At 63.4% G+C, this 18,111-nt stretch overlaps 1 protein-coding gene across 16 annotated transcripts in view; it reads left to right on the forward strand.

Annotated features, from left to right (window-relative positions):
• Positions 1-734: 734 nt before the first annotated feature.
• Positions 735-18,111, forward strand: part of WNK2 (WNK lysine deficient protein kinase 2) — a 122,393-nt gene continuing 105,016 nt past the window's right edge. For 6 of the 16 annotated variants that reach the window (XM_059656308.1, XM_059656314.1, XM_059656316.1 and 3 more), the window contains exons 1-2: positions 744-1,439; positions 1,806-2,467. In XM_059656308.1, the coding sequence (XP_059512291.1) occupies positions 1,808-2,467 (660 nt within the window). In that variant the 5' untranslated portion in view covers positions 744-1,439; positions 1,806-1,807. Of the gene's footprint in view, positions 1,440-1,805; positions 2,468-18,111 lie in introns of all 16 variants that reach the window. The other 10 variants (XM_059656311.1, XM_059656318.1, XM_059656320.1 and 7 more) reach the window with 7 other exon arrangements.

Raw genomic sequence — 18,111 nt, forward strand, 5'->3', positions numbered from 1 at the left:
ATTTAGCAGGTGTGAGCCACATGCCCAGCCCAGTCCAGCACTCCGTGGAACCACGGCTCTTGGGGGTTGTCCTGATCCGTGGCATCTGCCTATTTCCATGGTGCGATTTCTCCCCGTTTTGCCACGTGTGACTGCAGCTCTCGCCAGGTGGTCTCTGCTGGCTCCAGCCCCACCGGCACCGGCACCGGCAGGACCTCACAAGTCCTGCTGCTCTGGAAAGTCAGCTGGCCCCGCCCCACGCTGAGGGCGTAGCTGAGTGCCTTTGTGCCATGGCCCCGGGCCCAGCAGCCACAGGTACACCACCTGTTTGAAAGTGTGTGTGCTTGACAGTGTGCCAGGCCAGGGGGCAGGGACCAACATGAGAACAGCCTGACATCTCCCCTGGCAGCTGCCTCCCCGTGCCTCCCTTTCCGGCTCTGGAAGTGGGCCCATGACCACACACCACAGGCTCACGGAGGACAGGGGAGAGGGTGAGCTCAGCGCCTGCCCTGCCCGCAGTGGGGCTGGGAAACTAGCAGTGTAGTCTGCGGGAGGCCATTTCCCTGACGCAAGGTTCAAAGTGCTCCAGAGAAGGGCATGTCTGTGGGAGTCCAGAGGATCTGCAGAGAGGACGGTGCCATTTAAAGGAGGGGGTGAGGAGGTGCTGGGGCGGGGCCTCCGCAAGGCTCTCCTGCCCTAGCCACCCACAGGGCAGGTCGCCTGTTCAGGAGCTCTGGGGTTTAGAGGAGATAATTTCGGCCTTTGGGGTCTCCGTTGTTCAACTGAAAAATGGGAATTATGAGGACAGCACTCACCCTCCTGGTGAGGTGGTGAGGTCGGGCGGGTCCTAGTGAAGTGAGAGGGGCACCCCACCCACCCGACCCTTCCACCAGGTTGAGGCCCCGTTGCGGCGGGGCGGGGCGGAGGCATCTTGCGGTCTTCCTAAGGGCGGGGACCCCGGCGCTGGACCGCTGCCTTCTGGCCTGGCCATGCTGCCCTGGCGCAGGGCTCGGCGGCCTGGCACACCTGCGGCGCTAGGTGAGGAGGTGAGCCTGTTTCTCCTCTCGCGGACACACGGGCTCTCCGGCCGGCAGCTGCGCGAGGCAGGTCCAAGGCCCGCGGGCCGGGGTCGCCAGGGCTCAGCGCTGAGCGTGCAGCGGCTCCCCGGGCGGGCGGAGGCCTGGGGGCCCGGGAGCCCGCCCGCAGGTGGCGGCCAGCCCCGCGGCCAGGTGGGCGTGCCAGCCCCGCCCCGCGCCGCCGCGGACGCCCCGCCCTCCCGCGCGCCGGGTTGGAGCCGGAGCCGGTGCGGAGCGCAGCCGCGCGGAACCCGAGCCGCACGCGGGAGCGCGGCCCGCAGCTGAAGGCTCCAGGGAGCGCGTCACGACCGGACCCGAGAGCGACCGGCCCGAAGCGCGGCCTTGCCCGCCCCGGCCGCGGCATGGACGGCGCCCGCTCGCCCTGTGAGTGCGGAGCCCCCCGCCGCCTCCTTTGTGCGCGCGCCGCGCCGCGCAGCCCCCTCCCCGCGCGCCCCTCCTGCGCCCCCGGCCGAGCCCTTTGTGGAGCCGCTGTGCGCTGGTCCCTCCCTCCGCACCCCTCACCGCCCGGCCCCCAGCTCTCAGCCCGGGGCCCCGGGGACAGCCCCTCAGGCCTCTTCCCGGGCCGGCGGGCGGGCACGGCCTCCTCCCCCACCGGCCCGCTCGCGCCGCAGCCCCTCCGCGGGGACAGCCCCGAGTCCCTCCGCGGCCGGGCGGGCCCCGCGCGACGCTGTCTCACCGCGGCCGGGACAGGTGCGGGCCCGCTGACGCGGCCTGTGTCCTTGCCCGCAGAGATGGACGGTGATGGCCGCCTAGACGCCCGCGGAGCGCCGAGGGAGGCCGGGCGCGGCTCGGAGCCCGCGGGCATGGCGGAGCCGACGGCGGTGCCCAGGGCGAGGGCGGCGCGGCCCGGCCCGCAGCGCTTCCTGCGGCGCAGCGTGGTGGAGTCGGACCAGGAGGAGCCGCCGGGCCTGGAGGCCGCTGAGGCGCCCGGCGCGCAGCCCCCGCAGCCCTTGCAGCGCCGGGTGCTGCTGCTCTGCAAGACGCGCCGCCTCATCGCCGAGCGCGCCCGCGGCCGCCCCGCCGCCCCCGCGCCCGCCGCGCCCGCCGCGCCGCCCTGCGCCCCCAGCGCCCCTGGCCCCGAGCCCGCGGGTGCGCAGGATCCTGGCCTGGATGCGGTGTCGGCGCCCGCCCCGGACCGGCCTCCAGAGGAAGCGGCAGAGGCGAGGAAGGAGGACGCGGGGGCGCCGGAGGCCAGGCCGGAGCCCGGGCCTGTCCGCCGGGATGAGCCCGAGGAGGAGGAGGACGATGAGGATGACCTCAAGGCCGTGGCCACCTCCCTGGACGGCCGCTTCCTCAAGTTCGACATCGAGCTGGGCCGCGGCTCCTTCAAGACGGTGTACAAGGGGCTGGACACGGAGACCTGGGTGGAGGTGGCCTGGTGCGAGCTGCAGGTGCGTGGTGGGCCCTGCATGTCCTCCTTCCGTCCCTCGCCCCCCTGGCCTGCAGCCGCTCTCACCTTTGTGTGTGACCGGCGCGTGGGGCGGGGTGAGGGGTGGCTCCGTGTGGTACCGATTGGGGGTGGAGGTGGGATCTCCTGGCGTGTGGCCTCCGAGTCTGGCACAACGTGGCCCACACGAGAGTGAGCACTTGGAGGGTGTGTCTCTCACGGCCCCTCCCTACTCGGAACTCAGGGCTGCACTGACCCAGGCGGTCCAGGCGGTGTGGATCCTGTGTCCGTGCAGAAGTGTGGGGGCTGCCGGGCAGCCCTGGGCTTGGGAACTCTGAGCTGCTCTTTAATGAGCACCTTCCAGTCTTGCCAGGTGGAGGTGCCCTGGCCTGGGGTCCCTAAGGGGCTGCTCCTGCCCAGGCCTGTTTAGGGTGGGGCTGGTGGTCCCGGGCTGCTGGACGAGGCCTGGAGCTGCTGTGAGTGCTTCTCGGAGCTCCCAAAGCCCATTTGTTCACAAAGTGGGTGCGTGAGGTCTTAAAACTAAGTCATGCTGAAGGCAGATGGGTGGCTTTTTTTTTTTTTTTTGCAAAGGCTCTGGGCATGCATTTTTCATCACCTTGCCCTTGCGATGGCTGTGTCAGTCCCAGCCCTGGAAGATTATATAAACCGAAACCCGAGCTGCCCTGGGCGCCGTGGCAGCCTGGGCCATGCCTGTCACAGTGGGTGTTTACTGGCCCTCTGTCTTGCGGGGGCAGCTGTCCAGCATGAGGCCGGCCTCGGTGGTGTAAGCCGACCCCAGCGCCCGTAAGGCTAGCCGGGCCTTCCAGGTTTGACGCAGGCCACTGCCACACTGCAGGCCGCCTGCCTTTTGGTTCAGAAAAGGGATTTGGTTGCTCTGTCCTCCAGGCTCTGGCTAGATGTGTGTGTGTGTGTGTGTGTGTGTGTGTGTGTGTGTGTGTTTGAGAGAAGGAGAGAGAGCACGCGCACGCTGGACTAGGCTGGTGGTGCTGACTTGTCCTCAGCCTTTTTCCTGAGACAAAGGACCCAGAGGTCGCCCTTGGTCCTGCTATGGAAATGCAGGCGTGTCCCAGGGAGTCCCCGGACGAAAGAGCTGCCCTTCCCCTTCATGGCCCTGCTGAGGTGGCCGGGGCCTGAGATGGCACGGGAGTGAGTGGGCATCACTGCTCACGAGAATGCAGAGGAGCGAAGATCTGAGAGGGAAGATCGGGGACGAGGGGTGGGGGAGGGAGGAGGAGGCTTAGAGAGTAGCTGTGCAGTCCCACTGCCGAGAGATCCGGCCTCCGGCATGGCAGTGGGCACCCCGGTGCTCCCGGGTAATGCCCAGGCAGGAGGCGGCAGGCCTGGTGAGACCTCAGCCGTGGAGCACAGGGGATTGGCCGCGGCATTGTGGGTGCTGCGATCCCGGGTGGGAGGAGGAGGCTGTCGCCCCTCATTTCCTTTAGGGCAAGGGCCTGAGCAGAGCTCAGAGGTGGAGCCTGCCTTGTCCAGGGCCTGGACTTGGTGGTGGGAAGGCTGGAGATGGCCTCCATGTGCCTTGGCCCGGCGTTACCGGGAGTCCCGAGCCATCAGGGAAACCGTCCTGTATCCCCCAGTGAGGGTCCTGCTAATGTTTGCTCAGCCAGTGCAGCACTGGGCGTCTGCCTGCTGCTGGGGGCGTGAGAGGACCAGCTGAGGGCAGCCGAGAACCTGCTCCTCACCCACCAGAGGCTGCTGTTTCCCCCATTATTGAGGACCCCACTCAGGCCAGCGGTGAGGACATAGGTGGAGAGGGAGGTAGCATCATCCTGGGAGGAGGCCCAGCCTGGTGGCCGTCCACTTAGGCTTGGGGATGAGTGTGGAGGGTAGGGTGCCAGGTTAGGCCTGGAGGCCACTGCACATGGGGAGCACAGTGGGTGGCATTCTGGCTTTGTGCCTGGAGAGGGGCTCCAGTGTGGACGCCTGGTGTCAGGCTCCCTCCCAGTGGAGGGGGGGTCACCTGGAGCGTCGCCTTCAGCGCCGGGAGCTTTACACTGGAGGCTTCCTCGCCCTCAGGGCCTTCCCTGTCTCAGAACGCCTGGCCGGCAGCTTCGGACACCCGAAGTCCCACCTCAGAGGCTGTGTAATTTCTCACCCTCTGCATGCAGGGGGTGTTGGCACCTCTGGGTGCCTCTGGGGGGCCCAGAACTGAGACAGTGTCACCTGCTTGCTTTTTCTGGTTTCCTGCCCGGGGAAGGCCGTGCGCGTTTCTGGATCTCACAGTGTGACTTGGAGGACATCAGATCCCCTTGGCGTCCTCAGTGTTGGAAGTGCTTTGCCGAGGGAGCAGTGAGGCGTCACCTGAACTCTGCACATGTCCAGAGATGACACTGATGTTTTGGGGAAGCCATTTTAAAGCATTACTCCGGTCTCTTTTCTTCCAAGTGGGCGTTTATCCTGGCATCAGACCACATTACGATATTGAGGTAGGAAGTGCAAGTGTGCCCAGAATCGCTGCCCTCGCTCTGGCTCAGGTTCCCACGTCTCCACGTCCTTGGGCACCGCCGGCCCACGCGGGGTCCATGAGGACCCCTCTTACAGACGGTGCTCGGGTAGCCGCTGGTCCTGCCCTGCGGCCGGAGCGGAGCCTGCGCACGGCCCAGCTGCTCAGGTCACTACTTCTGCGCCGGTGGGAGAGCTGGAGAGAAAACGAAGCCAGCCCCAACGGCCGAGGTGGAGCCTAGCTGGAGGCGCCCGGCCCACCTGCCTCTCCCAGGTCTTCCTCAGGGACCAGGCGTCCCTTCTGTCAGAGTCCTAGGCCCCTGGGCAGCCCCCCCCCCCCCCACGAAGGCTCTGAGCTGCTGTTGCAGGGCTGGGCACAGCCTCCTGGCCGGTCCCCCTGGAGCCTTTGTTTCCCACGTGTGTCCGGGTTCAGGCCCGGCCTGGGGTCATTCTGCCTCATGGGGTGTGTCAGTCCTTGATCTTCACCCAAGCTCTGAGCTCCCCTTCAGGGTAACCCCGAGGCGAGCCCCACTCCTCAGGCCCTGGGTCTCCCCAGTTCTGTCATGGAGGCGTCCTGCACCTCTGTGCTGCCGGGGGTGGGGATGGCCTGGACTCAGGCCAGGGAGCAGCTTGCGAATGTGGGGACCACAAGACCTGATAACGTGTGACCTGCTGGTGTCCCCTTGATGCGGCCACAGAGGCCCCCTGTTCCCCACCTCCTGTGCCAGGCAGACGTCTGTGTCCTGTTCACCAGTCTGTGCCTCGGATGTGGGTGATGCGCCTGGGAACGTGCTGCAGGTGGCCATGCTGACTGCGCCGGTCCGCTCCCTGGCCTCAGAGGATGGCCAGCTGCCTCTCCTGTGGCCCTGAGCTCAGGTGGCTCCTGCCGGTGCACCCTCCCCTTTCGGAGACAGGCCGCGCCCACCCACCTCACCAGCAGCCCAGCCAAGGTGGAGAGGTCCCCCTCCCAGTCCCTCCTGCTTTCCCAGGAGCCCTCCGCAGCTGACGGGAGGGGGATGTTCCGAGGGGATGGTATGCGCACGTGTAGGACCTGAGAAGGGCTGCGGTCAGTTTGCAGGTGGTTACCCTGTGTTGGTATTTCTATTAACCTCCTAAGAGCTTAGTTTTGTTGCAAGAGCTGTGTTTTGGAGTCAGTTGGATGCCAACACTGTGCTTGCTTTTCCAAGTGAAGTCACACCACGGTTCTGGTTTGGTTGGTGAAGAAGGTTGGTACCAGCCGCCTGGAGGCCTGTGAGGACCGCTCCCGCCGCCAAGGCAGGCCGTGGGTGCCCCTGCCTGGGTGGTGCTGGCGAGAGGGATGTGGTCTGTGAAGATGGGCAGGCTGGGGCCACCATCGTGGGCACATCGGGCACTCTTGGCTCCTTCCCTTGGGAAATAAGCGCCCCTGAAACGGGCTGTGTGCCCTCTGGGCGTTCTGGAGGCCCTGCCGTGTGAGCATCAGCTAAGCGTTATTCTGGGCCAAATCGCTGGAGGACTTGGGCCCAGACAGCCTCACGCCCTGAGAGGGCTGGCGGGCACCTCCCCACCCTGTGCCGTTTCTGGGTGGTGGCTGGGGGCTTACTTGAGGTGGGTGAGCATTGCTGGTGGGTTGTGGTTCCAGACATGATGGTGGTGAGAAAAAACATTGCTAAGAGGAGAGGGAGCAGATGTTCCAGAAGTTTCCGGCACCAGGCCCCGTGCTCAGAGCTCCGCAGTGCAGTGTGGTTCATTGGCTCAGATGTATGCATGGTTGAGTGTGTGCTCTGGTTTCACCTGGGGTACCACCGTGGGCAGGGCCCGTCAGGGAGAGGCGTCTGCGGGAAGCGGCAGGACGGGGCGGGTGCGTGTGGGGAGAGCCCGCCCTGCGGTCAGGGGCTGGCGGGCTTGCCTGCGTCTGCCACTCACCTTGCATAGCGGCCTGGACTGACGGCCTCTGACCATCTTGTGGGGCCAGTGGCTCAGACCAGCTTCAGGCCAGAGCTGGTGATGCCCAAGGTGACGACACGGAGCTCCAGTGCCACTGGTGGGAGGGAGCTTGACCTGGCCCAGCAGAGGTGTGGCCACCTGCCTGGTCTCCTTTGTGGTCCGCGGCCCCGCCGGGCTGAGTGGCAGGCGGGTGCTTGCTGTAGGGGTGTTCAGGAGCCCTGCAACTAGGCACACAAACACCCTAGAAGCAGGAGGCCTGCTCCGTGCAGACCCCAGCCCCACAGCTTCCCTTGGGGTGCCTCAGTTTACCTGAGTGAGGGCAGTGCCAGCCAGGCTTCAGGGCGTGGAGACTGGAGAGCAGGCACTCGCGGGAAGCTCTCCTTGCCCTGTGCTCCCCTCGAGGACACAGTTTTGAGAAGCACAGGTGGAAGGGCGAGCAAGCCCATCTGGAGGGCCAGGCCTGCCTGTCGCTCCCCGCTGGTGCAGGCCGCGGTGCAGGCCGACCGGGCACCCGCCCACTCTGCGCTGCAGATGAGGAAAGGGTGCATGGAGGAAGCAGGTGAGGATCTGCCTCAACCACAGATGGTGGAGGTGGAGGTGGAGGTGGAGGTGGAGGTGCTGTGGGTCGGTAGAGGCCCAGAGAGATCAGTTCAGAGCAGAAGCACAGCCCGTGAGACGTGGGCAGCCTGAGTGTTTTCCTGCTTCAAAAAGTTTTCAAATCCGGCTCTGTTCCTGGGAGGGTTGAATTCTAAGATCGCCCGGGAAGCCTGGATTTCTACATCCAATTATGCCAGCATTTTAATAATATAAAGATTTTTGGAAAAGAATAAAATAAAAGATCAAGACTGTGTATTGGGTGACAGAATAGCAGATAGATCATTGGGACAGACTAGAGAGCCCAGAAACAGACCCGCATCGGAGAGTCAGCTGCCCTCGGGGAGGCAGGCAGGCAGGCGGGAGCAGCTGGCCACCCACGTGCAGAAAGGGGGTGTGTATGCAGAACTTCCTCCCTTCACAAAAGTTAGCTCGTAATGGATCAGACTCTGTAAAACCAGAGCTAACACTCTTAGAAGATAACAGGAGAGAACGTAGGTGGCCTCTGGCATGGAGATGACTTTTTAGAGACAACTCCAGAAGTAAAATGCGAGAGAGAAAAACTGTAAGTTGAACTTGATTAAAATGGAAAACTGCTCTGCAGAGCCACTAAGGGAGAAGGGAAAGACCAAACAGACTGGGAGAAGGTCTTTGCCCAACACAGACCTGACAACGGACTGCGACCCAGAATGTACACAGAACTCTTAAAGCGCAACGACAAGGGTGATTAAACAATGGGCCAAAGACCTTAGTAGACACCTCATTAAACAAGATAATCAGATAGCAAATAGACATGAAAAGGGAAGACACCTCACATACTGACAGGGAAACGCGAGTTGAAACAGCACGCCTGTTAGAACGCGAGAAAGCCGGAGCCCTGGCAGCCCAGCGCCGCCCGTGAGCCCCGGAGCGCCTTGCTGGTGGGAACGCAGATGGTGCAGCCACTGTGGAAGGCAGTTGGGAAGTTTCTTACGTAACACACCACACGATCCAGCAGTCCTGTTCCTTGGCATTTACCCAAAGGACTGGAAACTATGTCCACACAAAAGCCTGCACAGGATGTTTATAGCACTTGGTTCACGGCCGCCAGGACTCGGACGCAGCCAGGGCGTCCTCGGCAGGTGACGGACACGCAGACCGTGGACATTCTGTGATTTTACAAAAGCTGTCAGACACGGAGACACGGATGTGCACGTGCTGAGTGAGAAGGAATCCGGAAGGCCGCCTGCTGTGACGTTCTGGAAAAGGCGAAGCTGTGGAGATAGTCGGAAGATGGTGGTTAGGGTCGGTGGCCCTGAGAACGCTGTGTGGTAAGATAACGCTGGATGCGTGTCCTTGTACATCAGTCAGAGCCCGTAGGCTGAACCCTGTGTAAGCTGTGGATTTAGGTTAATAATAACGTATCAGTATTGGCAAGCAGTTCTAGCAAATGTACCATGTTAATGCAAGATGTTCCTGATAGAGGAGGCTGTGCATGAGGGAGAGTTCGTGACAACTACTTTCTGCTCAGTCTTTCCATAAACCTAAAACTTCTCTGAAAAGAGTCTGTTAGTTAAAAAACAGTGTAACTGCTACATTAAAGAAGTTTCCAGAAATGAAAAAAACCACTCATAATCCAAGTGACTATAACTTATTATTTTTGCATATTACCTTGAAGCTTGCTCATATACACATACATCTTTTTTATAAATGCAGCTGCAATTGCAGGGTGTCATAGCTTTTACAATCTGTTATTTTTTTGTTTCTAGAGTGTCTGCTTCCAGGGGCCTTGGTGCGGGGCGGGCCGGGGAAGGCGGTCCCTCACACCCACCTCACCTCCAGCAGGTGTACGTCCCAGTGTTGAGGGGTGAGGTCTCCACAGTGGCTCCGGACATGAGAGGTGTGCCGTGAGCCCTGCCGAGCCAGACGCATAGGCAGAGGAGCCCGTGGGGGGGTGGGGGCGCTGGGTCCTGGTAGTCGTCAAGGGCTTTTCTGGCTGGGCTTCAGGGGTGCCTCCTTGGCAGAAGGTCCAAGCCTGGCCATCAGCTGGCCGTGGGCAGGACACAGGTGGGAGGGCGGGAAGGAAGCTCTGAGCACATCAGGTCCTCAGAGCCACTGTTAGGGTCCCAGGCCTCTCCCAGATGAGGGGGTGCCGGGGAGGCGGGTCATATTTAAGCTCATAGAGCGAGACGGCGGCGCCAGGACTCCTCCCCTGGGCGGTCACCTTTCAGCGTCCAAAGGGTTGCTACAGAAAGGCGTGGAAGTGCGGGGTCAGGCAGGCTGCTGTGCTGGACTTCTCAGAGCCTGTAAGACGCTGGCCCTGTCGTGAGGCTCTTGAAGGGGTGGTCGTGGGAGGCGCCCCTCCACCTTGTCCTTCGCGCTCCATGGGACAGGACGGGCCACGGGGAGAGGTGTGCCCGTTGGGAGGCAGATGCCCCCCGGGCATGTCTTGGCCCTGTTGCTGCTGGGGTTGGAGTGCTTGGAGCTAGACGTGGAAATCGGCCCTGCCCTAGACCCCTGCTGGTCTCCCACGCCCACTCTTCCCCTCGCCCGCTTCCCTGGCTGTGTGCCTGCACAGGAGCCAGTGCCTGGGAACAGTCTCACCTACAAGCCACGTGACCAAGCAGTGCAGAACTTGGGTCGCCCAAATCTGACTCTTGGAGATGGCTGCTGGAGGGCCCTGGCGCTGGCAGTGTCCACAGGGACAGCCGGCTCCCTGCTCTCAGCCTGGCTGGGTTGTCCCCTCTCTCAGGCCTCAGGCAGCAGACGCTGCCACACCAGGAATCCCAACCGCATCTTAAAGCAGGAAGTAAGGGCCTGGCTAGGTGTAGGTGTCACACTTGAATCTGTAAAGGAGAATGTTGGCTGTAATCCTCTTGGTCTCTCTGGCTAGAAGGGGGTTGCCAGAGGCTCTGGGAAAGGCTCGAAGGCCCAGGTCGGTTCTGTTCTGTTCCCTGGGCACAGTGGGTTTTGCTGGGAGGGTGGGCTGACCTGCCCTCTGTTTTGGGTACTTCATCCCCCCAGGTCTTGCAGGGGCCAGTGCTCCCTGAGGCTGAGGCATCCGCTTCTGGGTCCGCCCCGCCCCTCCCCTCCATCTCCAGGCTGTACAGGGGACTCCCGCCCACCCTGGGACCCTGCCTCCCCCTCTCCTCCCTCCTGGGAGCTTTCTTCTCTCCAGCAACCCAGTTTTTATTTCTTAACCAACTTTTTGCTTTGGAAAACGTAGGAAAGTTGTGTACCAGTTTTTAACAGTTTGCCACACCTGCATTTTCTCTCTCCCTGCATATGCCTTATTCTGGCCCATTTACACCTCGCCCTGAGCACCCAGCAGCAGCTCCTATAGGAACAGGGCGTTTTCCCACACAACACAGCTGTGCGCATCGAAGCTAAGGGGGCGGCAGCCGCGGCTGACGTGGACTGTGCCCGTGCGCTCGGCATTTCCGCCTGGATCCAGGACCCAGTCAGCAACGGGGTGTTGCTTCTGGTTCTCATGTCAGTTTTTTTAAAAATACATATATTTTAATTGATTTCAGAGAGGAATGGAGAGGGAGAGAGAGAGAAAAACATCAATGATAGAGAATCGTCAATTGGCTGCCTCCTGCACGCCCCCTCCTGGGGATCGAGCCCGCAACCCAGGCATGTGCCCTGACTGGGAATCCAACCATGACCTCCTGGTCCGTAGGTCGACACTCAACCACTGAGCCAGGCCGGCCAAGCTCATGTCAGTTTTAATCTAGAGCAGCCCCCCACCCCTTTAATCATTATTTTTGTATCTTTTGCCACCTCACCTTCTTCTTGGCCCCACAGTCTCTGACTTGGGCCCCCATGTGGGATGATCCTGTTGGAATCATCCAGGATTTGGGGAAGACAGATCAGATCATGCTGGTCTCTCCCAATGGGCAGTCAGGCGGGGCCGGGGCCTGACCCAGCCGTGAAGGGTGCTGCTGGGAGGCTGCTGCAGAAGTGGGCCTCCTGGCCGCCTGCGCTGCCTGCCTGAGCCAGCCACCTGCACGGGGTGCCCACCTGGATTACGCTGGACGAGGTGCTGCTCGTACCCTGAGCTCCTGGTGCCGGCGGCGTGGGCTTCTGCAGGAGAGGGGGCCCTGCCCTGAGACTTGTCAGGGGACCCCGACCTCTAGGGGCCATCCTCAGGCCTTGCTGCCCGCAGGGGCTTTTGTCCACCCCACCCCTGTTCATCCTGGAAGGGGGCAGTAGGGAGGAGAGGGCCAGGTCCCCCGGGTGCCGGTGCTGGACCCCCCAGTGAGCAGGATGTCAGGATGGAGGCGGTGGCCGCCAGTGGGTGGGGAGGCCACTTCACGGGGATGTTTCCAGCTACTTAAGTTCTTCGGAATGTGACAGGCGGACGGGACAGGTGCTGAAACCTGGAAAAGAAGCTGCCCCCGAAAACCTTTCATTGTGTGCGACCCCTGGGAGTTCCCTTCTCGTTGCTAGAAGGGATGCTGCCTGATTCATGAATCGTTTAGTAAAGCCAATTAAATCTGACAAAATAGCTGCCCCGAATCTCCTGAGACAGCCATCTTCGCTTTGGTACCAGCCCTTCTTGTCGTTTCTATGTTCTTGGTTTTCTTACAAAGTCATACTGTGCCCCCACCTGCGTTGTGAGCCCACGGCAGGGTGAGCGAGGCCCCCAGCCTCCCTTATCCCTGGTGGGGAGTGGGGGGTGGGGGTGGAGGTGGGCGAATTCAGGGTGGGCTGAGCACTAGCCCCGCCCCTGCAGCTGGGCCCAGCCTCCAGCATGGGCGAGGCCTGACACGTTTTGCAAGACGTGGGTGTGCCTCCTCAGCCCTGTGGCCAGGGCCCCGCCCCCAGGGGAGCATGGTGGCCCCCTGGGAGCATGGCGCTGTGCTGTTTCTTCAAGCCAGAAAGGCATCTTGCCAAGTTGGCCAGCAGCAAACCATTGACACCTGCCCAGACAGGTTCCGAGGAATTTCTTCTTTTTAATTAAGGGGTTCAAGCAGGAGAGTGAGTTCATTTTTGGAAGAATCATTGCAAGGGCCCTGAAGGGCAAAGGAGAGAGGATGGGGAGCAGGTGGGTGCAATGCTGGGACCTCTCCCGGGGTCGGTGGGGCTCCCGTGTGCTTGGATTTTGGGAAAACCTTTTACACAATGCCAGGGCTGACCTGCTGGGACTTATGAGAGTTGGGGGTGGACACAGGGTCCCTCCACGGCTGAATGACCCTTGGAGGAGCCCCTTTCTCCATCCTCCAGGGGTCACGGGCCAGCCTGTGCTCCTGCTCGGGGAGCAGGCACCTGGGGTCTGGGGTGGGGTGGCCACAGGCATAGGCGGAGAGGCCAGTTCTAGGGGCCCCATGGAGTGTTGTGGGCGGCGGCATGTCCTTGGGCCTGGGGACACACCGCACCCTCTGACCCTGGCTGCACACTGTGACCTGCGTGTGAGCTGTGCTGGCATTGGCTTCAGGATCGTTTGACCCTGACAGGATGCAGGGGGTTGGCTTGTCATTTGGGCTCTCTTGGGGCAAAGGCTGCCTCATGGGGCTGCCTTCCTGTCCGGCTCGCAGGCGCGTTCTGAGCAGAGTGGGTCTCCTTGGGACAGCCCCTGAGCTGGTGCTTGAGGGCGCGGGGGAGGACTCTGGGTGAAGGCATGGAGGCTGGACTGGGCCTCATGTGGGCATCGAGCAGACTGCTCATGCTGGGAGGGGTTTGTGCCCTGGGGACGGGCAGGGGCTGTGCTGTGGGGAGGGCAGGCTGGGCAGCTGAGGGTTCTGTTTTGACCGCGGGGTGATGAGACGGCTTCTCTGCTCGTGCATGGTAGTGCCACCGGTGATCTGGAACCGTGCAGAGTAGGGCAGAGCCCACTGGGAGGGGGTGGGACGTGGTTCGGGGGCACCCCAGGCCCTGCTCCTCTGGCTCCGGACTGTGGGTGGGATGTTCTGCCTCTAGATGCCAGTGGACCCGCTGGCCCCACTGACCGCATCTCCGGGGCTTGGGGCTTGGGGCTTGTCTGCTCCTCCCACCTTGTCAGCTACCGCATGGTCTTCCTCAGCACGCAGGCCCGTGGGGCTGCACGAGGGGCTGCACAGACGCCCGCATTGGCCGTTCGTGAAAAGAAGGCTGAAAGGAGGCCAGAAAGTGAGTAAACTCGGAGAGAGAATAGGACGACTTGAGGGAAAGTGGCAAAACCCATTAAAAGCAGATGAAAAGTGAGAGTTTTTTAAAAGAAGTGGATAAATGGTATTTTATAAAAATAAGATACTGCCCGCTGGAGTGGCTCAGCGGCAGAGCATCGACCTAGGAACCAGGAGGTCACAGTTCGATTCCCGGTCAGGGCTCATGCCCAGGTCGCGGGCTCGGTCCCCAGTGGGGGGCGTGCAGGAGGCGGCTGACAGTGGTTCTCTCATCACTGAGGTCTCTCTCTCCTCCCCTCCCTTGTCTCTGAAATCAGTAAAAAGACACCGAAGCACCGAGGCACGCACTTTCCTGTTTTAGAGCGGCGCTGCTGGAGCCGCGGTGGTGGGTGTGCGGCGCCCGCGCAGGGGGGCGGGCTGCGGCCGCAGGCACGCTGCTTCCTGTCCTGTGGGTCCCTGGATCTCCTGTTTCCTGCACGTGGGTCTCACGAGTGTGGCCTCTCCTGCTGCCGTGCTCTTTGGGACTCAGCCCGGCCGAGCAGTGGGCAGCCGGCCCCTGGCCACCATGTGGTCTGTTGTCCATCCACCCGCTGTCGGGTTCTTGGCAGTGTCCACTCTGGCGTCCCTGGCGGAGGGACGCCGGGGCGCATGGGCTCGGGGCGCCCCTTCCCTGCCCTCGGCTCCCAGAGCTGTTTTCTGTGCCTGTGTGCCGGGAGCGAGGTGGGTGGCGCCGCCTGCCAGGGCTCCTGTCTCGGTGACAAGGTTGCAGACCCGCCCCGTGGGCCCCGGCGGCCCACCTGCCCCTCGGTCGCGGAAGCAGGTGTTTGGCTGGCGTCCGGCTCGGGTCTGTGGGCCTGGAGGGGGCCCGCCTCTGTGAGACGCGATGAGGTGACGCTAAGGCACAAAGGCTGCTCTGTCTGGAGGCGACAGGGCCTCTGGAGCCCTTTCCGGACATTCCTGAGACTGGCCTCTGTGCGGGGCAGGGCCGGGCCTTCCAGCCTGGCAAGGTGGAGCCGTCAGCCCCGCCTGCTGCCCCTTGCTCCTGGGCTGGGCCCGAGGTCGCAGTGGGGCGCACCCTTCAGGCTCCCATTAGGGCAAACCCTCGGCCCCAGGTCTTGGGAGGGCCTCAGAGGAGCCAGGGGTCTAGGTCTGGTGTGGGTGCCTGACAGTACAGTAGAGGGGTCAGTGCCCAGTGGACTGGTGGGCCCTGCTGGGCTCGGTTGGGCTGCTACAGCCGCGCCGTGTGGTCTTGCTCCCGTGGCCTGTCTGTGGCAGCCGTGGCGCCTGACCCTGGCTTCCCCGCCCACTGGCTGCTGCATGGACAGGCCGTGTGTGCCGTGGTGTCCCGGGCTGCTTGTCAGTGTAGAGGCTGCCTGCCCAGGGGTGCTGCGGGGGGAACGGGGAGCCCTTGGAGGCCCGGGGTGCCGGCGGTGTGGCCGGGGTGCCGGCGGCGTGGCCCTGGGTGCCGGCGGCGTGGCCCTGGGTGCCGGCGGCATGGCCGGGGTGCCGGCGGCGTGGCCGGGGTGCCGGCGGCGTGGGCTGGGGTGCCGGCGGCGTGGCCCGGGGGTGCCGGCGGCGTGGGCCGGGGTGCCGGCGGCGTGGCCGGGGTGCCGGCGCGTGGCCCAGGGTGCCGGCGGCGTGGGCCGGGGTGCCTGCGGCATGGGCCGGGGTGCCGGCGGCGTGGCCCGGGTGCCGGGCAGCAGAGGCTTCCTCCTGCGACAGGGCAGGAACTGGGAAGGCGGATGTTCTATGGCTGATGGCCTTTCAACAAAAGGCTTCTGTTGTGTTTTCTCTTTGGGAAGGGAATATGCAGGGGGCGGGGCGGGACAGGTGCAGTTTGGCGGAGGCTGGACCAGGCTGGTTTTGAAAGACTGAGTGTCATTACGAATGGCCCTGCTGACAGCCACAGGTCCTTGCCGGCCGGTGTGGATGTCCTCTTGTTGAGTTCTTCAGCCCTGAGCTGTGGGGCCTTGGGCCATGCCGCTGCGCTGGCTGGAGTCAGTCGGCTGCCTTGGCTGGCGCCCCTGAAGCTCAGAGCCCTGATCGTGATGGGGGCACTGGTGGAGGCCTGGTGGAGGCACTGTCTGGGCCGTGAGCATCTTTGTGGATGTGACCGCTGGGGCGCGAAAGCTGGATTGGGGTGCCAGTTGGGGGTTGGGGTGTGGCCCAGGGAAAGGTGTGGCAGCCAGGAGGGCACGCAGGCCTGGCCCACTGGACAAGGGCCTGGGTGGGCAGCGGCAGAGGGTTGCGGTAGCTGGGGATGCAGACGGTGTGGCCCCTCGGACCTTCCTTCTTCACTTATGGAAGGAAAAGGAAAAATAGGAGAGATAGTGGCGCTGCCTAGACATATGGCGTGAAGCCTGGCGCTGCCCGGTCCGAGGGAGGCTGCAGGGGGCCTGGGGCAGCTGCCGTGTCCAGGCCCAGGGCCCAGTGGATGGCCAGGTGAAGGGCTGGGTGATGGAGGTGCCTGTGGCCACGTGCCTGGGGGCCGGTGGACGGCCAGGTGCAGGGCTGGGTGATGGAGGTGCCCGTGGCCATGTGCCCGGGGTCCGGTGGATGGCCAGGTGCAGGGCTGGGTGATAGAGGTGCCCGTGGCCATGTGCCCAGGGCCCGGTGGATGGCCAGGTGAAGGGCTGGGTGATGGAGGTGCCTGTGGCCACGTGCCCGGGGGCCCAGTGGATGGCCAGGTGAAGGGCTGGGTGATGGAGGTGCCTGTGGCCACGTGCCCGGGGGCCCAGTGGATGGCCAGGTGAAGGGCTGGGTGATGGAGGTGCCTGTGGCCACGTGCCCGGGGGCCCAGTGGATGGCCAGGTGAAGGGCTGGGTGATGGAGGTGCCTGTGGCCACGTGCCCGGGGGCCGGTGGACGGCCAGGTGCAGGGCTGGGTGATGGAGGTGCCCGTGGCCATGTGCCCGGGGTCCGGTGGATGGCCAGGTGCAGGGCTGGGTGATAGAGGTGCCCGTGGCCATGTGCCCAGGGCCCAGTGGATGGCCAGGTGCAGGGCTGGGTGATAGAGGTGCCTGTGGCCATGTGCCCCGCTGGGGGGACTGCAGGCGCAGTTGACTCAAGGGCCTGGAGGTGGAAGATGACCCTGGGTTCACGGTGGGCCTGGTCTTTATAGGAGGGGCATGGGGCCTTGGGGAGATGTAGTGGCAGAAGATGCCAAGGAACTGGTACTGTCTAGAACAGCCGTGGGGCAAACTACGGGCCGCGGGCTGGATTCGGCCGTTTGAAATGAATAAAACTAAAAAAAAAAAAAAAAAAAAAAAAGATATTAGTTCACACAAACACTCCATCCATGCTTTTGTTCCGGCCCTCCGGTCCAGTTTAAGAACCCATTGTGGCCCTCGAGTCAAAAAGTTTGCCCACCCCTGGTCTAGAAACTGGGCAAGGGGCCCGCTCCCCACAAAGCCCTAGGAGGCAGCCACGCCTGAGACATGCCTCCGCAGGCTGCTCTGGCCACAGCTCTAGGGGCTGCGGGAGTGACGGGCTGAGAGGCTCCTATGCTGGGCGCTGGGGACCATGGACAAGGCTAGCTTTGAGCCGGCCATTGGTAGCAGCCGGCATGGCCTCCAGGTCAGGTTTCTGGGACAGCTGGCTGGGTGGGGGTGTGTCTGGGTAAGGGCTGGAGAGGAGAGCTCACCGGAGGCCACACGGGGGTGTATTAACCTTCTGGCCGGGCCAGTGGTACCAGGGCCATTGCAGGCCGTGGAGGGTATGAAAACAGGAGCAGGGACTGGGGCGCTGTGTGGGAGGTGCAGGAGCATTAACCCAGAGTGGCCATGGTCCCTGTAGGGCCCCTCTGTCAGCCGCCAGGTCCAGGCTCACTTGCCTGGCAGGGGCGGCGGAAGGAAGTGAGGCCTCTGAAGGCTGCCTGTGCTGAAGACACGCCAGGCTCCCGGGAGGGCGGCTCCAGGGACGGGCCTGAGCCCCCTGCGCAGGCCCTGGCAGGTGTGGCTGGGCCAGGACTGGGTGCAGCACTCAGGGTTCTGTCCTGAAAGTTCCTCCTGGGGCCTGGCCTCTGGGCTTGGGGACGAGGGGCGCCCGTACCCTGTCCACCGTCACAGAGCTCCGTGTGCCAGGGCTGGGGGCGCAGCGGCAGGGAGGGGGGGGGGGCGTGTGTCCGCGTGGCTCTTCCTCCGCACCGTCGCCCTGCCTGGCGGTGTCCAGGGGCAGCCCGGGCTGAGGGCGGTCCGGCTACCCCCACAGCAGAGAGAAGCCTGCGGCGGTGACAGCGTTAGTGAGGGGAGCTGGGGTATTAGAACAGGGCTGACCCGTGGTGCTCACGTCAGAATGGGTTCACGTTTGTGGGAGATGCTGTTTCCTCCCGGCACGAGCGCTGTTGCTCAGCACTGGCCCCTGCCCAGAATCTACTGCAGGTCAGCGTTACCCGGTCAGAGGCTCCAGTGACCGGGCAGGAGGGCCAGGCACCGCTCCTTTGCACGGCCAGTCTCTCCTGCCCCTGCCAGCACCTCTCTGTGCCGCCCCATCTCTGTCTGTCCCCATCACTGCTTTGTCCCCCTCCCCCACCCCCTGTGTACATGTCTCTGCCCACAGCTCAGCCA

The sequence above is a fragment of the Myotis daubentonii genome, chromosome 11 (assembly GCF_963259705.1).
Source record: "Myotis daubentonii chromosome 11, mMyoDau2.1, whole genome shotgun sequence".
Classification (NCBI taxonomy): domain Eukaryota; kingdom Metazoa; phylum Chordata; class Mammalia; order Chiroptera; family Vespertilionidae; genus Myotis; species Myotis daubentonii.